This window comes from Phalaenopsis equestris, unplaced genomic scaffold (assembly GCF_001263595.1).
Source record: "Phalaenopsis equestris unplaced genomic scaffold, ASM126359v1 Scaffold000261, whole genome shotgun sequence".
In the NCBI taxonomy this organism is placed as follows: Eukaryota; Viridiplantae; Streptophyta; class Magnoliopsida; order Asparagales; family Orchidaceae; genus Phalaenopsis; species Phalaenopsis equestris.
In genome coordinates, this window is record NW_018164703.1 from 188,901 (window position 1) to 213,924 (window position 25,024).

Sequence of the window (25,024 nt, forward strand, 5' to 3'; positions counted from 1 at the left end):
GTTTGGGTGGTTAAAATGTTATATTTAATGTTTTGGTTGATTGTCAAATAGAAATCCCTTTAAAAATCAGAATGGTGGTATATTTTACGTAATATAAAGGATTTGGTTGGTATAAATGTAGAAAGGAAAATTTAGGCGTTAGATATGTAAATGCATAGGAATTAAATTATCATACTTCTAAACTTTATAGTCCCCTCAATATCAAATATTTAGGAACACAAATACTTCATTATCAAATTATCAGACTTCTAAACTTCATAGTCCCCTCAAAATGAAATATTTAGAATCAATGAAGGCCCAACTGAATCACATAACAAATCTTATGTAAGGATACACTAATCAAATTTTATCTCAGCTACAGAAAACGAAAAAATAGCTTACCATGGCAAAACAGAATAACTCTTTAACATAAAGGGAAGTAAAATTATTCATAACAATCAGGTGAAGAATTACCAAGTTCATAGGACGAAGAAGAATCAACCGATCATCGTTCGCTTCCGACCTCGCAGTCTCACTTTTAAGAATGAAGAGAGAGCGAATGAGAACTGGTTAAAAGATTAGAGAGAGAGAGAGAGAGAGAGAGAGAATTTGTTAAAGATTTGGGAGATGAGAGAGAATATAATGTGAGTTTATAGTTGATGTACCCTGAGCTAATTTGTTCAGTGTAGATGACCATTGTTTTGAAGATTTCTTATACGCAGCAAGAATTTTATCCATCTGCTCAAAAGATATAAATTGTTTTGAGTCTTAACTACATGGAAGTTTTGGCATGGAAAGATAAATAAGCAAATTTATTTATAGGTAAAAGTTTTAAAAATAATAATAATAAAAACACTTATGTAATCGATTTTGATGCAACAAAATAAATTACGAACATATAATGAAGAGTGGGAAGATTTACATTACAAACCACTCAATTCTTATGTATTTACATATCTAACAGCTAAACTTCAATTTTTACATGTATGCCCCCAAATCTATGCATGAAAAGTTCTACATCACTTATTAAAAGTTAAAATAATGGTGTTTTTTATATAATATGAAAGATTTGGTTGGTATATACGTAAAAGGTAAAATTTGGATGTCAGATAGATAAATACATGGGAATTGACTGGTATGTATGTAAATGCCCCAAAGTTTAATGATTTACATACATACCACTCAATTCTTATGTATTTACATAACTACCTCTTATACTTCAATTTTTACATACATGTCGCCTTGCCTATTCATGAAAAGTTCTATTTCACATTTTAAAAGTTAAAAATGGTGGTATTTTGATGTGATATGAAAGATTTGAGTGGTGTAAATGTAAAAAGTAAAGTTTGGGTGTCAGATATGTAAATACATAGGAATTGAGTGGCAAGTATGTAAAAGCGCCGGAGTTAGTAGACTTACATACATATCATTCAATACTTATCTATTCATGTATCAAACACGTAAACTTGAAATTTTACATACATGCCACCAAATCTATGCATGAAAAGGTCTATTTCACATTTTTAAGTTAAAATGGAGGTGTTTTTAATGTGATACAAAAGATTTGGAAGGTATAAATCAATATTTTTAAAAGTGCACTTTGAAGTGCGCTTCATGAGCAAAATGAACTACCTAGTGCCACTTCACTTCCCTAAGGCGCGCTTCACGAGCAAACATGATGCCTGCATCGTTTCGCCAAGGCGCACTTCGAAGTGTTAAAGTTAATTTACGATTTTCTTTTACATTTTTTATTTTTTACTCGTTGTTGCAAACTATTAAAAATTGTCCAAAATTTTAATTTGCAGTATTACCCTTAATATTTGTCTTCAAGTTATATATTATACCACATTTTTTTATATTTATATCAATTTTTCAAGTCATACATTATATTTTATAATTGTTAATGAATATATTTATACAGGTATAGTTCTGTATAACCTATTAGCGATTTGGCTAATAAAATCTCCTCTTCGTGCGCATTGCAGTAAAAATACAACCTTGCATATCACATCGTGCTTCACTTTGATAACCTCGGTATAAATGTAAAAAGTAAAGTCAGGGTGCTAGATAAGTAAACTTTTTAGCCGAAATAGAGAAAATATGGCTTACCACATTCCCACATGAAGAATGCATAGACAGCAACGCTCTCTCTAACACGTAGAGATCAACAGCTTTGTCCTCAGGAATAGTTGATGTGAAACTAAGACCAAAGTCAATTAGCACCTGAAAAACCAAATGAACCTTTTATGATTTACATGAATAAATGATCTTACAAAAGAAAAAAAATTTTAAAAGCTGTTCAATCGTTGAAAAAAAAAAAAATCGAAAGAAGATTTACAATTCCTATGTATTTACACATTTAACACAAAAGTTTCAATTTTTGCATGCATACCACCTTTCCCATGCACGAAAAAGTGTAATTCACTTTTTAAAAATTAAAATGGTGGCATCATTATGCGTTGTAAAAGATATGGGTGTTGTAAATGTAAAAAAAAACAATGTTTAGGAGTTAGATAGGTAAGAACCTAGGAATTGGGCGGTATGCATGTAAATGCACCTAATTTTTTTTTAAACTTGTGTTTATTACAGTTTTTTTCTCTATTGAAAAACCAACTTCCTTACAGCCACCATTATAGGACTGTAAACGAGCCAAGCTTCAACGAGCTCAGGCTTCACGTGTTCGGCTCTTTAAAAATTAATTATGTTTGAAATTGGCTCGTGTTTGAAAATATTCGTGAACAGTGTATTCGTATTCGGCTCAATTTGCATGTCCTTATTCATGCTCGGCTCATGTTAGGCTTGAAATTGACTCATTTAAATTAATTAAAAAAATAGATGTAATGTGTTGGATTCGAAACTGCACCATAGCCACTAGAGCTGTAGTGATTTAAACTTAGATATAAAAATATATAACATATTATTATGTAAATAATATATCTAAATTCTTTATTTCGAGCTAAAATGAGCCATGTTAGGCTCTAAATTGACTCGTTTAAATTAATTAGAAAAATAAATGTATTGTGTTGGATTCAAACCTGCACTATGACCACTTGAGTTGTAGTGATTTAAACATAAATATAAATATATATAATATATTATTATGTAAATAATATATCTAATTTCTTTATTTCGAACTAAAATGAGCCAAACAAGATCAAACAAAAAGGTTGTTCGTGTTCAGCCCATTTATCATTCGAGCTTAAAAAATTTGATCGTGTTTGGCTCACTTAACAAACGATTCGAACACGAATTGTTTGCAGACAACAAACTTTTTTGACAGCCCTAGCTACCATGCTCAAACAAATATGATCATAAAAATTTATTCTTACCACAAAACATTATGAAAAAAAAAAAAATTATAGTCTATATAATCATAAACACTTTCTAAGAAAAAAATTTGTGAAAAAACTATGGGGCATTTACATATATATAGTACTCAAATCTAAAATATTGCATCAAATATAACACAATTATCATCTTTTAAAAGATAAATACATCTTTTCATGCATGGGTTTAAAGCACCAAAGTGTTATGCTGTAAATATAGAAGTTTAGGAGTGAAATATATGTAAATACATAAGAATTGTGTGCTAGGCATGTAAGATTCCCAAAAAAAACTATTTCAAAAAGACTCCTAATAAGCATTTCAAACACAAAAAATGATAACAATAAAAACAATAATAAGGATTTCATCAAACTCACTCACCAATTGATTAGTTTCGTTCCGAATAATCATATTTGATGTCGTCAAGTCACCGTGAATTAAACCGCCATCATGAAGTTTTCCAATCGAAGCACCGATTTGCATGGCGAGTTCATTCATCAGCTCCACATTTATGCCATACAAACCAAAGTCAAGGAGTATATCTTTCACAGCTTTTCCTTCGACAAATTCAAAGGCAAGTGTATGAAGCAATGGATCAATGGCATATAGGGCAGGAGTGGGAACACCCAGTTTTCTTGCTTTCGTCATACAGCGAGCCTCCTGTGCCAAATCTCAAGTGGTTTATGAAATAATTTTTGCGCATTTATGCAAATACCATTAAATTCTTATTTATTTACATATCTAACATCTAAACTTTGCTTATCACATTTATACCGCCCAAATTTTTTATACATCCTTTTGAACTTTTAAAATGTGAAATGCAACTTTTCATGCATATATAAAGTGGTATGTATGCAAAAAATTGAAGTTTAAGTAGTAGTTATGTAAATAAATAAGAGTTGAGTGGTATGTATTGAAATCTTCCAATAATTTTGTAAAAACTGAAAAATGAACACATCTGATAGATTTCCCGACACAACATGAACATGAGTTTAATATGAGATCAAACTTAAGGCAAGGAAATGGATGCAAAAGAAATAACGGGAATTTACATACATACCATGCAATTCTTTCGTATCACATATATAACACCTAACATTATTTTTTACATTTATACCACTCAAATCTTACAAGTCACTTAAAAAAAAAAACTCCTTTAACTTTCAAAGAGTGAAATACAGCTTTTCACGCATAGGTAATGTGGCATAAATGTAAAAATTGAAAATTAGGTGTTAGATGTGTAAATACATAAGAATTGAGTTGCATGTATGCAAATTTTTCAAAATACAATTTGTTATGTTGCATTCAAAATGTGATCCCTGGTTGAAAAACTCACCATTAATCACAGCCATAACCGAAACATTAAGAAAATAAAGAGGGAAGATTTAGATACATACCATTTAATTCTTATGCATTTGCATATCTAACACTTAAAACTTCTTCCTTTTTTTTAACAAACCACCTCATCTATGCATGAAGTGTATTTCACTTTTAAAAAGTTAAATGGTAGTATTTTTTTATGTGATATGAAAGATCTTGGTGGTGTGAATGTAAGAAATTAAAGTTTAGGTGTTAGATATGTAAATACACAAGAATTGGGTGGCATGTATGACTACTTACAGCATTCAGCCGTTTAAGAGTCAATTTTGAATCCAAAGTCGGATGTCGATACTTCTTTGAAAAACGCTCTTTAACAACTGATCGACGTCCGAGAAAGATCGACTCAAAGATTCTCTGAAAAAATATCGGTTAGGCATTTACAACCTATAATATAGAAAATAGATTGATGGTATGTACGTAAACATTGTAGTTTAGGTATTATATATCTAAATACATAGGAATTGAGTAGTAAATGTACAGTTTCCTTTTTTTCATATTTACTATCATACCGCTTCGGCCCCTTGCTTCAGCAAAGCTCCAAAACTCTCGATCTGCTCCTGGTCAACCGCCATTTTGACTTGTATAAATGAAGAAAAAAAGCGAAAATAAGACAACTTAATTTTACAAAAAAAGCTGGATGTGAGCAAATAGACAGACGGAGTTATTTTTTAATCATTCATCATATAAATCATAAATACATAACAAGAAAAACATTGCTACAATCTGGAAACATAATTAAATTTCTTAACTACATTCTGTCTACAATGCACACAGCAGGATTTCATCAACATCATGCAGAATTTGGAGTTTGCAAGACAAATTTATGAAGCCGGCATTAAAATTTTTCGACAATCATTATTAATATCTTCTAAACTATCTGAAATGAGCTTCATGAAGGCCCCTCCAATGATTATTTTTAAAGGAAATTTACATATGTAGTAAACAATTCTTACGTATTCGCATATCTCACACCTAAACTTTAATATTTACATACATGGCACTTTGGTGTTTTAAACCTATGCATGAAAAGGTGCATTTCATTTTTAAAAGAGATAATAGTGCTATTTTTTATGTGAAATAAAAATATTTGAGTTCTATGTGTGTAAATATGAAGTTTACGTATGAGATACGTAAATACATGAGAAGTGTGTGCTATGTATGTAAACGCCCCTATTTTTAAACCCTATTTTATTAAAGTATATTTTTCAAAGCTTCTAGCCTTCTTATCTTTGGTTTATAATTATCATTTTTAGCTTTTTCATATATATATATTTTAAAGGAATGGCCGGAGGTTATTATACGAGCCCCGGCCATCCCTCATGCACCTTTCTACATCTATTATATTGGTGCATCTTTTGCCTCGTCATTATACATATTCAAAAGACAAAAATATATTTGGTACTACCACATCTTGACTAGATACCATTCTAAAAATTTGTATAATTTTATCATTTCTTAATTTACCCTTCGCAGCTTATGGCCTGTCCAATTTTTCTATATTAATTCTTTATTTCGTAAGACAAAATTACATCTAAATGCAACTTTATACAATTGTTCTTTTAAATATCTATATAAGATGGCACTCCAATAGTCGAGACAACCATCGAGGTTAGCTCTAAAAATTATAAACTTATTCTTTTTGTATACTTTGTCCAAATTAATTAATCCCGTTATACTTAGGCATCACATAATACTCCATCAAAAATGAATCATGAATTTGAGCTTAGATCCACTTAAAAAAATGCATCACATAATCTTATTCTTCACTCTTTTTTTTTTACCCCACTTAGTGGGATGAAAGCTTGTTATAAAGTTGACTCGGTGACACCAAACAATGTAGAGTGTAAGCAAAATTGTCGATACAAGGCTCTCGCCCGACCATCCCTCATGCGCCTTTCTACATATATTATATTGGTGCATCTTTTGCCTCGCCATTATACATAATCAAAAAACCTAAATATATTTGGTACTACCATACCTTCAATAGATACCATTCTTAAAATTTGTATAATTTTATCTTTTCTTAATTTACCCTTCCAAGCTTATGGCCTGTCCACACTCAATTTTGCTATATTATTTCTTTATTTCGTGAGACAAAATTACATAGCATAGGGGTCTAAATGCAACTTTATACAAATGTTCTTTAAATATCTATATAAGATGACACTCCCATAGTCGAGACAACCATCGAGGTTAGCTCTAAAATTATAAACTTAGGGTCCGTTTGAGGCAGCTTGTGCGTTTCAGGATAAGTTGTTTATCCTTAAACGCGGCCGTCGGCCGCAGGGGTCGACCCGCGGTCTGCGTTTATTTAGTGTAAAAACCGACTATGAAATCTTACTTGATGCATGTGTTAGGACCCGTTTGGGGCAGCTTATAAGGGTGCGGCGGCGTTTTCAAAACGCCGCCCGCACTTATAAGCTGCCCCAAACGGGCCCTTATTCTTTTTGTATACTTTGTTTGTATACTTTGTCCAAATTAATTAATCCCGTTATACTTAGGCATCACATAATACTCCATCAAAAATGAATCATGAATTTGAGCTTAGATTCACTTTAAAAAAATGCATCACATAACCTTATTTTTCACTCTTTTTTTTTACCCCACTTAGCGGGATAAAAGCTTGTTGTTATAAAGTTGGCTCGGTGACACCAAACATTGTAGAGTGTAAACAAAAATGTTGATACAAGATTCTCGCCTATGTAAAATTTGCATGGTGAGTTCAATTAACAATAATAAGAATAGGCCCGCCCTAAATAAATGAACTTTAGGACACAAAGGATGAGGGCATGGGGCGTCTTTGTCATAAGACTCGATCCTCAAGGGTTCATTCCTTAAAATAAAGTTCAGAATCCCATAGTAAATAGTTGATTGGCATATCCATAGGTTGTCTTCAATAAAGAGCCCAAACTTAAACCAAATCAGTACACTTAAACATATTGTCTTAAGCATGAGATAAAAAATGTCCGCCTTAATAAGCATAAAATTTACCCAAATATACAGATTTTAGTATTATGAAGGTCAAGGCTTACTACTCTAACACGAACAAACGAACTTCATGGACAATGGCACGACCCTGAGATGTAAATGTGTCTAGAGTAGAGCTTGCTTCTCTAAATATAGAGTAGTTTGATAATTGGTCTTATAACATTTTCCCTGAACCGACCTAAATGTTAATATCATAACAAATGAATTTAAAGACCATATGCAAGTGTGAAGCCAAGTATCTTAGCCAACATTGTGTATCAGGTCCTAAAAGCCAATATTTAGGGCCTATTGCTCCATTATCATAGACGCCCAGAAGGTAGAGCTTATCATTGTGATATTGACGGGTTGTTTGGCAAAGACATTTAATAAGATTTTTCACCGGATTTATAATAAATCCAACCAAACAACAAGATGTGCGAGTTAAGTGGATTTATAGATTTACAGATTTACTAAAATCAAATTTTCCAATGATTTGGCCTAAATCCCAAATTACTGAATCTGAAGGTTCGATGGATGTATGGATTTATTAAATCCTATTAAAGTAAAATCTTGCTTGCATCTAAACAGCCTATGAGAGTATCTACAAGTGATGGAGTAGTAAATCTATCTGTGTACTCTGAGTCGAGCAAATCCATGTATTTCAACTTTAACTATTGGGTCTGATGTCATTATATTCTTGTATTTCATGATTGGTCTAATTTAGTCAGCTCAGATGCATGAACAAATCCTTTGACAGTATGACTTTGTTTATTCAGCCTATATCACTTCTAAATAGAAGAACGAGCAAAATCCTTTCTCAAATATATCCTAGCAATGAAGTGTCACGTCACTAAGATAAACTTGGTCGATTTAACAAGAGCTAATCCTATGTCGACTAAAATTATCTCCAAAAATTTTATTCAATTTTACACTTATAATGTGAAAAACAATTACTCCATATGTAATTAATATGCCCTGACCGACATTAGGATATTATCTAATTGAATAAAAAAGATGTTTTGATGGAATCTTTGGACTAATTAAATTGATATAAGCTTCATTTTACATGGACCGGATATCTGAGGTGTTATAAGCAAATCATAAGTTGTCAAATCCTCAACAGTACAAATCATGGGATCAGAAATCCTTGAAGAAGAATGCGGAGCTAGGAAGCAATATACCATTGAGTTCGTCCACTCACACAATAGAATGTTGAATACGAGAAGCGTCAAAAGAATCGGTGTGAGCGGAGGCGGCCAAGGCGGGAAAAATCGAAAAGGGCTAGAAGGGGCTCACCTTTCGCTTTCAAGCTTTCGGAGAAACCCTCGAACTATTCAGCTAAAGTATTCAAGACCGCAAAACATCGGCACATCGCTATAAATTAATTTATTAAAACAAAAATTAACCACGAAATATAATTGTACTTTTAAAATTTTTAAAATTATGAAACTCGTCTCTTATGAGTCGTTTTGTTGTGGATTTAAGAGGAAATTTATGCCAAATTTAAGCTAAATTTTATTAAAAAAACAATAAATCTTACTGAATTTTCTGATTTTAACCCTATTTGCCCTAAATCCTCAATTTACTAAACCCAACTATTCTATGAATTTAAAGGATTTAGTGGAAAGAAACATATGAAGGAGAGAGAAAGGCACTCATAAGCTTGAAAGGGGGTAGGGGAAATGGGAATTATGGTTACAATAGGGGCTTTGAAAACCTGACTAGACTTTGAACCGGAAGTATGATGTTCAAGTTTTGAAGGTTGAACCGGGCAACACCATAACAACAACAATAACGACAATAACAAACCTTTATCCCACAAAGTGGGTCGGCTACATGAATCCTTTTTCTCCATTAAGTCCTATTGAGTGTCATTTTCATTTAATTCTAATAAATTAAGATCATTTCTTATACAATATGCCCAAGTCTTTCTATGTCTATCTGTCTTTCTTAACATTAGTCAAATCTAAAACATCTACTATCCTAATCGGATCATCAGATGGTCGACATTTAATGTGACCAAATCAGGCAATACCATAAATATAAAAAAAATATATACGACTTAAATGAAGTAATAATGGAGTATTATGACATAAATTTTCATCAAAGTAGCCACCTTGCTCCCCTAATGCAAGGCAACATGTGCAACTTTTTTGTTTGTTCTACACTACAGTATAAATTCAACATAATTATTAAAAAAGTACCAAATTCAACTGACACAATTACAAGATGCTTAACAATTAAAACCATTATTTATACTCCATAAAATATCTACTAAAAAGCAAATACAATAATAAATAATCCCCTTGATGCTGAACATACCACCTCTAGCCATGCTTCATAAATAATCCTCACCAGGCATTTTAGAGAATCAGTAAATTAACAACATGAAAAAAGGAAAAACTTCAATTCCAAGCTTCAAGCTTCTCAAATGGTTCCTTAACAACGCAATACTAGAAGCAAATATTACAGTTCCAAACAAACACTAATAAATCCTATGACAGTTAGTAAATCCGTGACAAGCAAAGAGTAAGAATGGCGCGAACAGGCTTACCTTCCTCAGTGGTTTCTGGTGGGAGCGGAGCAAAAGGATGAGAAAGATGGGAGTTTCGGTGTTCTCTGTAAGCCGCAATCCCTTCGATGCCTTACCAGTCAGCTCTAATGGCGCTGTATCGCGAAGGTTCGTTCACGAAGGCGATGGTTTTGAGCCAAACTGGGAGGGAGAGGGACATCAGCTAGGGTTTTGGAATGGGGAAGGGGGATGAGTTTGTGGTTCTAATTTATTTTTATTTAAGTTACATTTAACTATTTAATTGATTAATAATTAATAATAAATTTATATATTATCAAAATAATTATATTAAAATAAATTTAAATGTAGCTATTTAATATTTAACTAATGAATAAAGTTTAATTTTCAAATTTTAAAATATTTAATGAGATTCTATGTAATTTTTAATTTATATAATTAATAATTGATTAATATCAATTATTGTTAAACAAATATTTTGTTCAAATTATTATTTATTTATTAAATAATATAATTAATTATTAATTAATACAAATTCATATTTTTTATGTACTTTGAGGTTTTAAAAATTCATTTATATTTTTTCTTATTTAATTTTTATCTTTGGGTTAGAGAGGCTCTTTGCCAATACCATAAATAGTTATAAGGTTTCTGAACCCATGTGGAGACTGAAATTTATGTTTAATCTTCCTAAAGTTGTAAGCAGTTTCTTAGGATTTATCAATATTTATTTCTTAAAATAACAACGGAATTTAACCCCTCAAAACTTAATAAATTCATATTCAGAATATTGGGTAAATGTTATTTAAACTCAATACTACTTGCAATCAAACAACCCCTAGAAGTAAGCAGCACCACAAAGTATTTCCTCCTAAAAAAATCATATGCAACACATATTCAAACCAAAGAAACGAAGACAAATGATATCGAGTTGGCCGACGAACAAATGGTCAGATGTCGACATGCAGGAGGCATGTCTCAGAAGGTCGAGTGAACTTTGAGTGTGAGATGCAAAACATTGATACAAGAATATGAAATAGGGTTTTGTTGTGCAAGCAAGATGTGAGAGAAACTTATGTGTTGAATCCTAAATTGTCTTCCGTGACCACGCCTCAAGAGTTAGAGCTTAAAGAGGAGGAGATGTGGAGTAAAGGGAGAGATTAGAGAAAGAATTTTGTCTCTATTTGATACCTGATCTGCTATATATAGGGGTCTCAGAATACAATTAAATAGAATGGATATAGCAATTATCATAACCGCCCAAATAATAAAATTGATGTGCTCGTCGAATGAAAAATATATTATTACTTAAAGAAAATAAAAAGGTTGTCAATCGATTGTTATTTCAGCGTCGATTGGCTTTGTCAACAGACAATTGGATCGATTTCGCGAATGATTCTAGTCCACCGGTGCAACCGCCCGGCCGACTCCAGTCGAGGTCGCTCCATCGATCATAGTTGATGGATTTTGCTATGCGATCGACCGCCAGTCTAGTCTCCATCCCACACTTCGGTACCAAACTTCAATCGCTTGAAACATGATCTTTTCCGTTCGATCCTTTGAGATTTATGCTTACATTTTTGTCGTATAAATATTAGTTCCCTACTTTTCCTTTTTCTTAATGGCGAAAACTATTATAAAGATATAGAAATTATTGAGTAATAAATGACACAACAACCAAAAAAATTAATTTAATAATTATTTCTCCCTTGAGTCGACACGAAAATATCTAGGTCAGGGTTGACCAAATATTTTTCAAGTCATGTTCAAGTTAGAGAATCTCACCCGTTTATAATCTAGGTCGGGTTCGAATTAAACCAAAAAACCTACATATGACCCCAATAAGCACAAAAGTTTTGGGTCGGGTTCAGGTTAGCTGGTCAAGCACTGGTTTGGGTCTTAATTTTCGTCCCATTTATTATTCGAGTCAGGTTTGGGTTGACCCTATTCGGGTTAAACCCAACCCGCTAACCCGAGACACCACTAATTTACGTCAAATAACACTTATCAAATCTAATGATTTATTTTTTACAACGGGTTCATGAGCGACCACGAAATAAATCTGCACCGTAATCAGATTTAATAAATATGAATTTACATACAAAAGAAAATGAAACGAGAGAAAACTGACAAGATACGAGAAAATTAGATTTAATGGAATAGTAAATTTAATATTTAATTTTGATATGCTATCAACAAATTTTCAACATTCGACATGAATCTCAAGGCATGCACGGATCTAGAGGCGATCTTTGAAGCAATAGACATTCAAATTTCGATTAAAGTCACCGAACAGTCTAATTTTAGCAAAAGTAAAAATCAAATTGATCGACTTGATTAGACTGACCCATTGGTATCAATACGGGTAAAATCATGCCTCGATTAAACCATCAAACCAAATTTGGAAGGTTTTTGGACATATTTGGAAGACCAAACAGATGGCGAATCTAACGAGCATATAAGTGGATCTAGCGTCTCGATAAGACAAATGCAACAAGCTGAGTATCGCTCAATTCTGACACTCTTAAGATACTCAAATATCCATCAAATGTCATCTGATCATGAGAATCTCTATAGAGCATCCAGTCAGGGTGTTTCATATTCCTTCATTAATTGCAACTTAGACTCTATAAAAAGAGTCCAGTCAGGGTGTTTCATATCCCCTATTAAAGAGGGCCTAGTTCTTGAAATTTGAAGAAGACTAAAGTTTAGAAAATGAGCTAAAATCCTGCATCACTTTTAGATGTATGATCCACTGCTCTCAGACCAACTCCAGTCGTCGTCGCCGCCCCTCTAGCCAACTCCGATCGCCGCAGCCCCCAATCCAACTCCAATTTTTATAACCCCCAATTCAACTATGTCCGACACTGCCTTCAGCTAACTCAGGCCTTCGTTGCCATCCGACTAACTTGGGTCGTCGTTGCCTCCAGTCAACTTTGACGCCAATCCTCTTACAGTTGCCAACCGCTGTCGAACACCGCTCGCTGGGTATTGCCAATGATCATTAGTCACTGCCCACTCCTCGTGACAAAACATCGCTCAAAACAACCCACAAAACGACGCATCGTCATGAACGTCAAGTCGAACTTGAAGGCGATCCGTTGAAGCCCCAACTATCATTTATCCTGTTACGATAATCCCAATCGCGGGGCAACAAGTTCATCTACGCATCGACATTATAACTTGAGAAACTATGTAACACTTTCTCTCTTGTGGAATAAATAGTTATATTTATAATCACCAATTGATAGTGGACCTCTTCAACTGAGCGTGGCTCCGAGATTTTTTTAGTTTTTTGGTTTTCAATGTAAGGACTTCTGATATTTCTATTATTATTATTATTATGCGAGTGTTTGTTGAATCTTCATATAATAACAAAAATTTTCTGTCCGACTCCGAGATTTTTTTAGTTTTTTGGTTTTCAATGTAGGACTTCTTCCAGACGTAGCTCTACGTGCGGACTCCAATAATATATTGACGTGTGTGCTATACCCGACCCACACAAGAAAATATTAAAGTGGAACCACATGTGTTATTAGAGTGGAGCCACAGAGGTTATTCAAATGAAACTGCAAATGTTATTTAGAGGACTATTGAGAGGTTATTAGGATATTAACTTCAACAAAACCACAATAATCCCTCAATAAACCCCAATAACTCCCAAATAACTTTCACGATTCCACACTAATAATCCATTGCAATAACCCCTAATGACTCCCAAATAACCTTCTAATAATATTTGTAATTCCACTTCAATAACCTCCCAATAATAACCTCACTCAATAACTCCCTAATAACATCTTTGTTTCACTTCAACAACCTCCGCAATAACCCCTAATAAATGCCCAATAACCTTCTCAGTTTTCCTTCAATAAACTTCATGCACATATTACGATATATTACTGAAAGACCACACGCAGAGGTGCGTCCGGAATCTAGATGTCAAATCTTTTACTACTTATTCAATCAAAACAAAATTTATCATTAATTTCTATGTTACCGAACACAATTGTGGCACTTTCCCGTACGAAAACAGCACCGCCATCGATACGCAAACAGCACCGCCATCGCTACGCGAGCGCAGGAGAGATTTACCAAGATTTTCATTCCTGTCTGAATCCCGAGCGCAGGAGAGATTTACCAAGATTTTCATTCCTCTCTGAATCCGCGAGAGAGAGAGAGAGAGAGAGATGAGAAACCACGGGCATCGGATCCCCCTGGAGGTGATGGGAACCATGATCGAGATGGCAGACGTCGCATGGAATGCCCTCGAGCATCGCCGGGAGAGGAAAATCGTCACAGCCGAGGTGGAAGATGAGATAGCGCGCCTTCACTCTGAGAACCACCGCCTCAAGGCTCTCCTCGCCGAGAACGCCCACCTTATCCATGACATCTCGCAGATTCCTTCTCTGATCAACGAATGTCCTTCCGATGTGATTCTCTTTTCCTTCTTTACTCTGAATCTTGATTAATTCATGATTAATCGTTCTTAGATATTTTCTGAAATTTTGGGGGCACTTTGCTTCAACATCGTATGCTGCTGTCCATTTATATTGTTGTCAACACTAGATTAAGATTTCTTTGCCCTTTTTATGCTTTGTATAGACTAAATTTCAGTGTTATCTATATGGCAGCGCAACTCATTAAAAACATTTGGTTGTTGGAAACTCTCTTGAAAATTTGATCTGAATTCTATGTATTTTAATTAATTATTTATCTTTTCTGTAGGAATTATTAGTCATATGATTTGAATTCGTGATTCATCCAAGAAATGATTTTACCATTTTCTGATGCTTGAAGTTTGGGTAAGGCGAGAAAAATTTACGTACGCAGCGCTGCACGTGTCAGTGAGGTGATTCAGGGTATTGTGGGGTTATATCTGCTTTATATCCCCTGTAACCTCTCTGAAACCTACATGTACCTTTTAGTAAGTTCTACATTTTTTTTTTCATGTATTTGTAGGTTACAGGTAGGTTACAAGAAAGTTACATGGGGTATAACACGGATATAACCCCCAATACCCTATGAATAAACTTCTTGACATACGCAACGCTGCATATGTCTTACGTACGCAAATTTTTCTCGGGTAAGGCAGGGTGGATAACTTTTGGGATTTCATGAGATGCAGTAAATATTCTATCTACTGTTACCATGTTAGAAAATTGGGGCATTCACATACATACCACCCAATTCCCATATGTTTGCATATCTAACACCTAAACCTTTCTTTTTTACATTTATACCTCTCAAATCTTTCATATCACATAAAAATATTATTTTTTTAACATTTAAATTGTGAAATACACATTTTCATGCTTGGGCAAGGGGTTATGATTGTAAAAACTGAAGCTTAGGTGTTAGATATATAATACATAGGAATTAAGTGGTATGTAGGAAATCTTCCTAGAAATATTATCAAATTGAACAATTAAGTAATAGTCATGGAAATTTGTATTTGTTAGAATAGCAAGAAGCTGAAATTTATTTCTATAATTTAAATGTACATCCTTTATACTGCATACTATGCAGGTGTGCCCACAGATAGTGCTTAGGTCCCATTTGGCATCAGTTTTACTTTCTGTTTTTTCTTAAAATTTTTTTCTTTTGCTTTAAAATATATTTTTGTTTAATGTATTTTCTGCATTTTTATTCTTCAATGTCTCTATTTAAACTTTAAAGAAACATTATAATGCAAAGAACTAATTTAATTCCAGATTTTTAAACAAACTTTCAAATGATAAATTGTTTAAACTTTATGGGGAGTTATGAAGTCTAAGATGTTTAAATTGGGAATCTCTCTTTGTTTACAAATATCCTATCATGAATACAATTTTATTTAATTTTTTGATGGCAGCTATATTCACAACTCTTAGCTGCTGTGAACTCTACAAACTTCCTGGAAACAATTGAATCACTTGATAAAAAGCTCATATCTGGATCGAAAGCGGATTTATCAAACTCCAAATACACAGGTTTTTTTATGATGGTTGCAGCTTTTAATTAATATTTGGGGCATTTAAATACGTAGCACACAATTCTTATGTATTTACATATCCTACACCTAAACTTTCATATTTATACACATGGCACTCAAATCTTTAGAATCACATATAAAAAACCCTATAATCACTTTTTAAAAGTGAAATACAGATTTTCATGCATATGTTTAAATTACCAAAGAGCTATGCATGTAAATATATAAGGTACATAAATACATGAGAATTGTAAGATATATATGTAAATTTTCCTTATTTTTTCAATTCATTTTGATGCATGTGGGCTTCTTTTATTGCTCATCTACCATCCAGTTTGATGTTGTTTATATCCTACAAGCAGATCAGAATGCTCCAGATGTTTTGATTCGTGATGATGAGGATGATTCTAGTTGTTGGGTCTTGGTTATGCGTGATGCGGTTCCATATAATTTGGAGGAAATGAGTGAAATTGACACTGAAAATTATGTTATAATAACTGAGGAGAATGTGGTTGATGGCATCGCCAACTTCATGGCTAGATGTATTCTGGAAAATCCAAAATCTAAGGTGACATTGGCCTTTAATTGTGTTGTTTGATAATAGGTTACATAAATACCACCCAATTCTTCACTTCTTATGAATACAACTCAAATATTTAACATCACATCAAACATACCAGCATCACTATTTTTTAAAAAAGTGAAATACACCTTTTCATGTATAGGTTTATGACACCAAAGTGTTAAAAGTGTAAATATCAAATTTAGGGTGTTATATATGTAAATACAGAAGAATTATGTGGTATTTATGTAAATTTCTCATAATTATTTTCCGATTTTAATTATTTTCTATTCATAAATTGCAGAGCATATCACCACAGGAACTACAAAAAGGTAACCTTTGCGCTTCATGTCATTCTAGAACCACAATGTATCCTACAATTTGGTACATTGGTGATCTTATAACTAGCGTCATCTATATCTTCATGAGCTCATGATTTTGGGGAAATATTTTCATACGAAATACGCATGCATTTTTGCGTGTGTAATAACCCCTCAATAACCTTCGTTTCGCGGTTGTTGGAGAGTTATTGGGATATTAATTTCAATAACATATAACTCCAATAACCTTCTAATAACCTTCGCGGGTTTCGCGGGTTCTATTTGTGGATGTTATTCATAGGTTATTATGGGGGTATTGCGGGGTTAATCGAGTACGTACAGAGTGCTACATGCATATTCCGTATGGAAATATTTCCCGTGATTTTGTTGAGCAATTCAATTATATTAACAGTTGGAATATAATCTATGGTTAATACAATTATATTTTACTTTTGTGTTTCATGTGCTTGTTTATCATGGGATTCATAGTTTTATCAGTTTTAAAACGTTACTGTGAACTTATCTTTTTGCTCTTTCAACTTTTTCCCTATGGATTCAGCCATATAAAATTGGAATTGGTGAAAATCCATTGTTGAGATTAACAATATGGAATGAAGCAACATTTCATTTATTTTAATTGCTTTTTGGCTGCTAATGTTTTTCAACAAGAGAATCAATAACTAAAGAATTTTGCTCTGGAAAACAAACTCATCTTATTAATGGCTTGAGCTTATATAGAGTCTTACAGCGTTTACAAATAAATCACTAGACTTCTTCTATTTACAAATAAGATCTTACATTAGATACAAATCTCAGCACTCCCCCTCAAGATGAAAAAAAGATATCCACTAAGCTCATCTTATCTCATAACCTAGACAAATCTAATGAACTAAGTCTTTTGGTGAAGCAGTCAACCACTTGCTTTTCTGTGGCTATATGGCTTAGCTCCAGTAGTCCGTTATTCAGCTTTTCTTTGATGAAAAACCTATCAATCTCCACATGTTTGGTTCTATCATGCTGCACCGGGTTGTTGACGATGCTGATTGTTGACTTGTTTCACCACAACTTCATTTGAGCTCCTTGGTCCATCTCGAGCTCTACCAACAAGGCTCTCAATCACATCATCTCAGCAAGTCCTAAGGTCACGACCCTATACTCCACCTCTGCTGTTGACCTCGCTACTATTGACTATTTCTTGCTCTTCCTGGAGACCAAGTTGCCCCCCTTACGAACATGGAGTATCTAGACGTGGAGCCCGAGAGACTGTTTGTGAGTATTGATGTGAATTTTAAAGAATTCGAACCAATAGTAATGGTGAGAGATTGGTACAGGTGAGTATGATGCCTCATCCCATTGTGTGGGAAAGATCGACTGAGGAACAACCGGAAAACTAGCCCGAATAAGGTGAGATTCGAGCTCAAGGGGAGTTGAGGGTATATACAAAGGGAAAAATGTAGAATAAGGGAACAGTGTCTGCGTGTCACTCATGCCAACAAGTCCCTTTTCCTGATCTACACTGTCATCCATAAATATTTGGGTCACAATATCCCTAAATATTTACACGTCCATTCTTCCTGAAGATCAACCCCTTCCCTGGTGCACTCTTCAGGCACCTCAAAATCTAATGTACTGCATCCATGTGACCCTTCATCAGATCATAAATGCAACAACTCACCACACTTATTGCAAATGATATGTTGGGACGAGTGTGACCCAAATAGATGAGACCACTTATCAATCTCTGGCACCTCTCGCGATTAACTTACTCTCCTGCCTATTTGCTCAACTTTTTCCTCTGATCAAGTGGTGACACTGCAGGCTTGCATCCCAGCATGCCTTCCTCTTTGAGCAAGTCTAACATTTACTTTCTCTGAGATAGAACAATCTCTTTTTCTCTACGGGCCACCTCAATTCCGAGCAAGTATTTAAGCTATCCCAAGTTCTTCACCTCAAACTCTTTACCCAAAATTGCCTTCAATTGATCAATTTCTTCCTCATCATTTCCATTGACAATCATACCATTCACACACACAACAAGAATAATAATGTGACCACCTCGAAAGAATGTTGTCTGGTCGGCATTGAACTGCTGATAATCCATATCTACAATAGTATTTCTGAATCTGTCATACCAAGCTCGATGAGACTTTCAAACCGTATAATGACTTTCTTAATTTAAATACCTTGCCCACTTTTTGGTTCGTGTTGAAACTTGTGGGTATCTCCATTTACACCTTCTCTAGCAGATCCCCATGAAGAAGCGCATTTTTTACATTCCGTTGGTGTAATCCACCATTCACAACTAGAGTGACGAGTGTCCTGACTGTGCTCTTCTTTGACACCGGTGCAAATGTCTCATTATAGTCGATGGCGTACTTCCAACTATACCATTTCGCCACCAACTTTGCTTTGTAGCGAACAATCTTTCCTTTTGAGATCTGCTTCACTGTGAAGCCCTATTTGCATCCAGCTTTCTTTTTCCCTGCTGGCAGCAACGCGAACTCCCATGTCCTGTTCTTATCAAGAGCACCAAGTTCCTCTAACATTGCAGCCTTTCACATTGGATCATTCTTAGCTATCTGCCAACACTTTGGTATAGAGACCGTGTCCAAAGATGCACTGCATGCTTCATGTAAAGTTGGTATGTTAGAGTATGAGACAAACTAGGCAATGTCATGTGAGAAACCAAAATGATTGAGAGAATAATGATCAGGATGATGAATTGCATTGCTGCAAGAGATCCTCCTTAAAGTCATGGCAGTAGGAGGAGAAGAGATAGTAATCATATCACCTGTATAATCAGATTCCGAGGTGGATGGTGTAGGTGTCTCAGGAGTCAGTGTAGATCAGGAAAAGGGACTTGTTGGCATGAGTGACACGCAGACACTGTTCCCTTATTCTACATTTTTCCCTTTGTATATACCCTCAACTCCCCTTGAGCTCGAATCTCACCTTATTCGGGCTAGTTTTCCGGTTGTTCCTCAGTCGATCTTTCCCACACAATGGGATGAGGCATCATACTCACCTGTACCAATCTCTCACCATTACTATTGGTTCGAATTCTTTAAAATTCACATAAATACTCACAAACAGTCTCTCGGGCTCCAACTAGCATTCCCTTTCTGAGTGGCAGAATAACCCACGAAATTATACATCACAGCTCTAGGATCTGACTTTCCTGTTGATGGTCTATTATCCTTCATAAAACATAAACAACTAAATACCTTCAATGAGAGGAACCCGACATTATCTTCTTTCAACAATTCACAAAGAGATTACCACTCTAAAACTCTTGATGGCTTTCTGTTGATCAATTGAGCTCTGTCAAAATAACTTGCTCCCACAAATGCTTTAGGTGTTTATTCTTCCTCTATGCTACTCTTTTTTGTGTCGGTGTATCCCTTGGGCTAATAGGTACTCTGCAAACGTCTTGTTCGTATATTCTGTCCATCAGACCTCAATACCTTCACTACTACATTATATTAAGTCTGAATCTCTCTGTGAAAGTCTCTAAAGCAGGCAAGTACATTATTTTTTTTTCTCATCATAACCAAGTAACATGAGAAAAACAATCAATGAAAGTCACACAATATTAGTAGACATTCATTGAAATTGTAGAACAAGATTCTCATACATCTGAGTGCACCAAATCAAAAACACAAGAACTCATATTACCATAACTAACATAGAACTCTACATTGTCCTCTCATTTGCTTCTGAGAACTTAAAAAATCCTCCACACCACTCCTACCCATAAGCCTTTCAAAACCATGCACAATTTTTTTCTCCGTCACGATGGTACAAAGCCGTTCGACCGCACGCAGAACCGCGGGATCCCTGCGTTTGAAACCTCGCCACAAAGCCACAAACTTTGCATCTGAAACCTAACCACAAAGTTGTTGCTTTCTTGCTACTCTGATTCACATTAAAGTCTCGTCGCTCCTCCACGCTCAAACTGGTAAGCCATAACACACGACAGTTTTTGCATAGCGCAACAACGGTTAGGGTTTGGGCTCTGATATCATAAAGAATTAATTGCTCTGAAAGACATACCCATTTCATTAATGCCTTGGGCTTATGTAGAGCCTTACAACATTTACAACTAAATCCCCATACTTCTTCTATTTACAAATAAAACCTTATATTAGATACAAATCTCAACAATGTTAAATTTTGTTTGCTTGAATTGAGAATGTTGAGATGGTTGTATGGTAAGAGAATGATGGCATTAAATGAACAAATAATAGTGATTATGGTTTTTACACCTATTGAGGATTATGTTTTGGAAAATAATCTCTAGTGGTTTTGATATATATATATATATATATATATATATATGGATGGATGGAAAACATAAAAAAGATGTTATGAAAATTATGGTGCTATTAAATTTCTTGTGTGCTCTTCTTCTCTTTAGATTATTTAAATGAGAAGATGCTAGTTTTATCATCGCATTTTTGGTACGGAATTTTAAACATGATGATAAAACTTTGTGCTTATTAGTTTTCTTCATAGTCCCTTTTTATGGAACAATGTATTAAATTATCGGGCCAATTACATCGTAGCACACAACTCTTATGTATTTACATATCTCACCTAAATTTTCATATTTACACACATAACACTCAAATGTTTACTATCACATCACAAATAACATTATTATCATTTTTTTAAAATGAAATACACCTTTTCATGCATAAGCTTAAAACGCCAAAGTGCTATTTATGTAAATATGACAGTTAAGGTGAGACGTCTAAATACATAAGAATTGTGTGCTACATATCTCAGTTTCTCTATTTTTGAATTTGTGGTTTTGTGAATTAATTGTTTGATCCTTTAAATTTTGGTGATGCAATTATAATGAAACTAACTTTTTGAAAATATAGCGGTCAGCAAGGCTTTGGGTGACATGAAAGGCAGGAATGTGTTGAAGAGCTTGTGGGACGCTGGAATAGTCATCTACACCTTATCAACTTGGGGAATATTTCTAACAGGGTAAGAAGATCTTTCATGCTCAAACTATTTGATTGTTACTTAAAATTGGTTTAAAATTAGTAGAATTATGTGAAGTCCTATTTGTTTATTACAAATATAACCTTGCCATATGGAGAACCCACCCTTCGTCAGCACGGTGATAGATGATGTAAAACAATTAATTCTCAAAACATTAAAATGATTTTTGTAAATTGTGATGAATATGCACATGTGGAATTGATCTAAAAGGAGTTTTGAACTTTATTTTTATTTTATGGCATTTATAGGTGACAAGCACTTTGAAATATTGAGGCAACTTAACTTTTTCTGTAAGGTTTATTTTTATTTTTTTTGGAAAATTTATATATGTACCACACAATTCTTAAGGATTTAAATATCTAACACCTAAAGTTTGATATTTGCATCTGTAACACATTGGTGCTATAAACCTATAGATAACAATGTGCATTTGACTTTTAAAAAGTTAGCAAAAGTGGAATTTTTGATGTGATGTTAAAGATATGAGTGCTATGAATGTAAATGTTAAAGTTTAAGATATGTAAATACATAAGAATTATATGGCATGTATGTAAATGCCCTTTTTTCTTGGATAAATTGGTAATATTAAGGAACCGAGAACCAAAGATAAAATCAACACCAGTATTGATATCCATCATAGGATAACATCAATAGATAATTCATACAGTGCTATATTGTAAGTTACTCATCTGATTCATCAACTGTATTTAATATAGTTTTAATTTCACATTCAAACATAGGTTTTATCTCCATTAGAACTTCATGTTGGTGTAAGATTTCATGTTCTCTTTTATTTTATTTTATTTTATTTTATTTTTTTTTTGTGGAGCCATAGTCGCACCATTGTAGCTATTGTAGCTATTGTAGTGGCAATCTTTGCATATATTTACTTTTTTATTTTATCTTTCTAGGATTGCTATAGTTATTTTTATTTGTATCGACAATATCTGAAAATCTAAGGATATGAGTCGAATAAATTTTCTAAGATATTTATTTTGATAACTTGTTTTTAATAATTTTTTGTCTCTTTAGTTTTAATCTTGTGTATGTATTTATGTATGTCATTATGTATTCAATGAGGCGTAAATCTCACAGTGATTTTTTCAAGAAAGAGCTAGGGCAGGCTTATGACAAAATTAAGGATGAATTAAACTTTAATTCATTAAAAAATTGCATGAGGCTTTAAACATATTTTTAGTTATAAAGGAATATTACAATGGTGTTATAATCGGATTATCACATATGATTCATGCCTTTAATTCTTTTGAGGTTGTTTTAGATGCACAAAGTTGTTCTAGTTAATATTTAATTCTACATCAAAACATTTATAATAAATGATATTCATGAATTATAATTTATTTGTCAAAGGGTTGGTGTAGCTCTAGTGGCAGACAAGATTAGAGAGAGCCGTCTTAGATGGTTTGGTCACATTAAACATCGACCATCTAAGGATCCAGTTAGGAGAGTAAATGTTTTAGATTCGACTTATGTTAAGAAAAACAAAGGTAGACCTTAAAAGACGTGGGCATATTGTATAAAAAATAATCTTAGGCTATTAAAGTTAAATAATAATTTGGTACTCAATAGGACTCATTGGAGAAAATGGGTTCATGTGGCCGACCCCACTTAGTGTGATAAAGGTGTTGTTGCTGCTGCTGTATGAATTATATTCTATACTTGATATAGAGTAAAATTTGGAATTTGAAAGAAAAACTTGAGCATAAAAGTTTGTATGAACTTAAATGCTTAGGGTCATTTACATCCATACCTCAAAATTCTTATGTATTTTCATACACCTAACATCTAAAATCTCAAATTTACATGCATACCACATCACATAAAAAATATCACTATCACTATCTTTTTAAAGTGAAATACACCCTTTCATGCATAGGTTTATGATACAAAGGTGTTATAATTGTAAATATCAAACTTTGGGTGTTAGATTTGTAAATTCATAAGAATTGTGTGGTATGCATGTAAATCTCTCAAAATTTTAATATAGAATAATATCTTATTGTGACACGGAACCAACCATATTTACCATAGTTGATGAACTTGTTGAGCAATCTGAAAGTACTGATTTTTATGACTAAACAATGAAAGTTTATCCTTGCTTTGAATGATCAAATTGATGTTGACTTTTCTTTGGTTATTGAAAGTTAATTTTTCATAGCGAGGTTTGACTATCCATGTACATATACCATATCTGCATTGCTTGTCTACTTTTATGTTCTTTATCATATTTTCATTTTGGTATTAACTATTGGTTTTGTTTAATATTCCTTAACATTTATACTATTATTTTAGTATTTTCGTTGCTGGCATAATCTCATGTTGATCATTTGCATGTTTGTTTGAATATTTACAAGACGTTAATAATTAATTATAACTATCATAAGCTTTTTGCTTATATGAATAGATGGCGCACGAAATTTAAATCTAAGATGAAGTTATAGCACATTGAAATTTTTGAAGGCTTCATTCAAGATCCTTTTAAGAAGTTGAATGCGAGAAAGGGAGGGTTATTTTGGAAATTTACAGAGCATTAGAACTATTTTTAGGGTTTATGGACTCTTCTCTCATTTTATCACATATGGGTGTTATTGTCGGTCAACTTTTTTGATTAATAGATTTATTTGAAAATATGAAATATGAAAATAATTTTTTGAGATTTAATTTTTGTATAAAAGATATATAGTTTGAGTTTTAAAAGTAGTGTGTTTTAGTTTTTTAAAAAATGAGACCAAGTGGATCTCATTAGTCTGATAGTTTGCATAATCGTGTCTGATACCGCGAATACTACACCTTCCCGAGAGATAAGTGTAGACATCAGCGATAGACCCAATCCTGCAAACTAAGAGATTTGTGACATCTGTTTGGTCTGCGAACCTTTTATATATGACCGACAAATTCCCCTATTTAATACAAAGATTAAATAGGGTTTATTTTACCTGGGTTCCAAGTTCCCTATA

At 33.5% G+C, this 25,024-nt stretch overlaps 2 protein-coding genes across 3 annotated transcripts in view; one reads left to right on the forward strand and one right to left on the reverse strand.

Annotated features, from left to right (window-relative positions):
* Positions 1-268: 268 nt before the first annotated feature.
* On the reverse strand, positions 269-10,293 carry LOC110024597 (EKC/KEOPS complex subunit bud32). The gene is made up of 7 exons (XM_020724657.1): positions 10,205-10,293; positions 5,193-5,260; positions 4,924-5,037; positions 3,685-3,963; positions 2,089-2,202; positions 645-717; positions 269-514 (listed from the first exon to the last, which is right to left on the reverse strand). Exons 2-7 carry the CDS (start codon positions 5,253-5,255, stop codon positions 477-479), a joined length of 681 nt encoding a protein of 226 aa, XP_020580316.1. The 5' UTR covers positions 5,256-5,260; positions 10,205-10,293; the 3' UTR covers positions 269-476.
* A 3,887-nt stretch (positions 10,294-14,180) lies between these two features.
* The window catches only part of LOC110024587, a 19,399-nt gene continuing 8,555 nt past the window's right edge, over positions 14,181-25,024 (forward strand). The window contains exons 1-6 of one of the 2 annotated variants that reach the window (XM_020724635.1): positions 14,181-14,232; positions 14,302-14,613; positions 16,035-16,152; positions 16,517-16,722; positions 17,021-17,048; positions 21,923-22,031. In XM_020724635.1, coding sequence (XP_020580294.1) covers positions 14,371-14,613; positions 16,035-16,152; positions 16,517-16,722; positions 17,021-17,048; positions 21,923-22,031 — 704 coding nt within the window. In that variant the 5' untranslated portion in view covers positions 14,181-14,232; positions 14,302-14,370. The other variant, XM_020724636.1, reaches the window with a different exon arrangement.

Excerpts from the sequence above, each read along its gene's own strand:
- LOC110024597 (XM_020724657.1), bottom strand. The coding sequence starts at position 5,255 with ATGGCGGTTGACCAGGAGCAGATCGAGAGTTTTGGAGCTTTGCTGAAG. Across the intron at positions 718-2,088 it reads ATTCTTCATGTGGGAATGTG|ATGGATAAAATTCTTGCTGC; the intron begins GTAAGCCATATT and ends TCTTTTGAGCAG. Across the intron at positions 515-644 it reads ACTGAACAAATTAGCTCAGG|TGAGACTGCGAGGTCGGAAG; the intron begins GTACATCAACTA and ends CATTCTTAAAAG.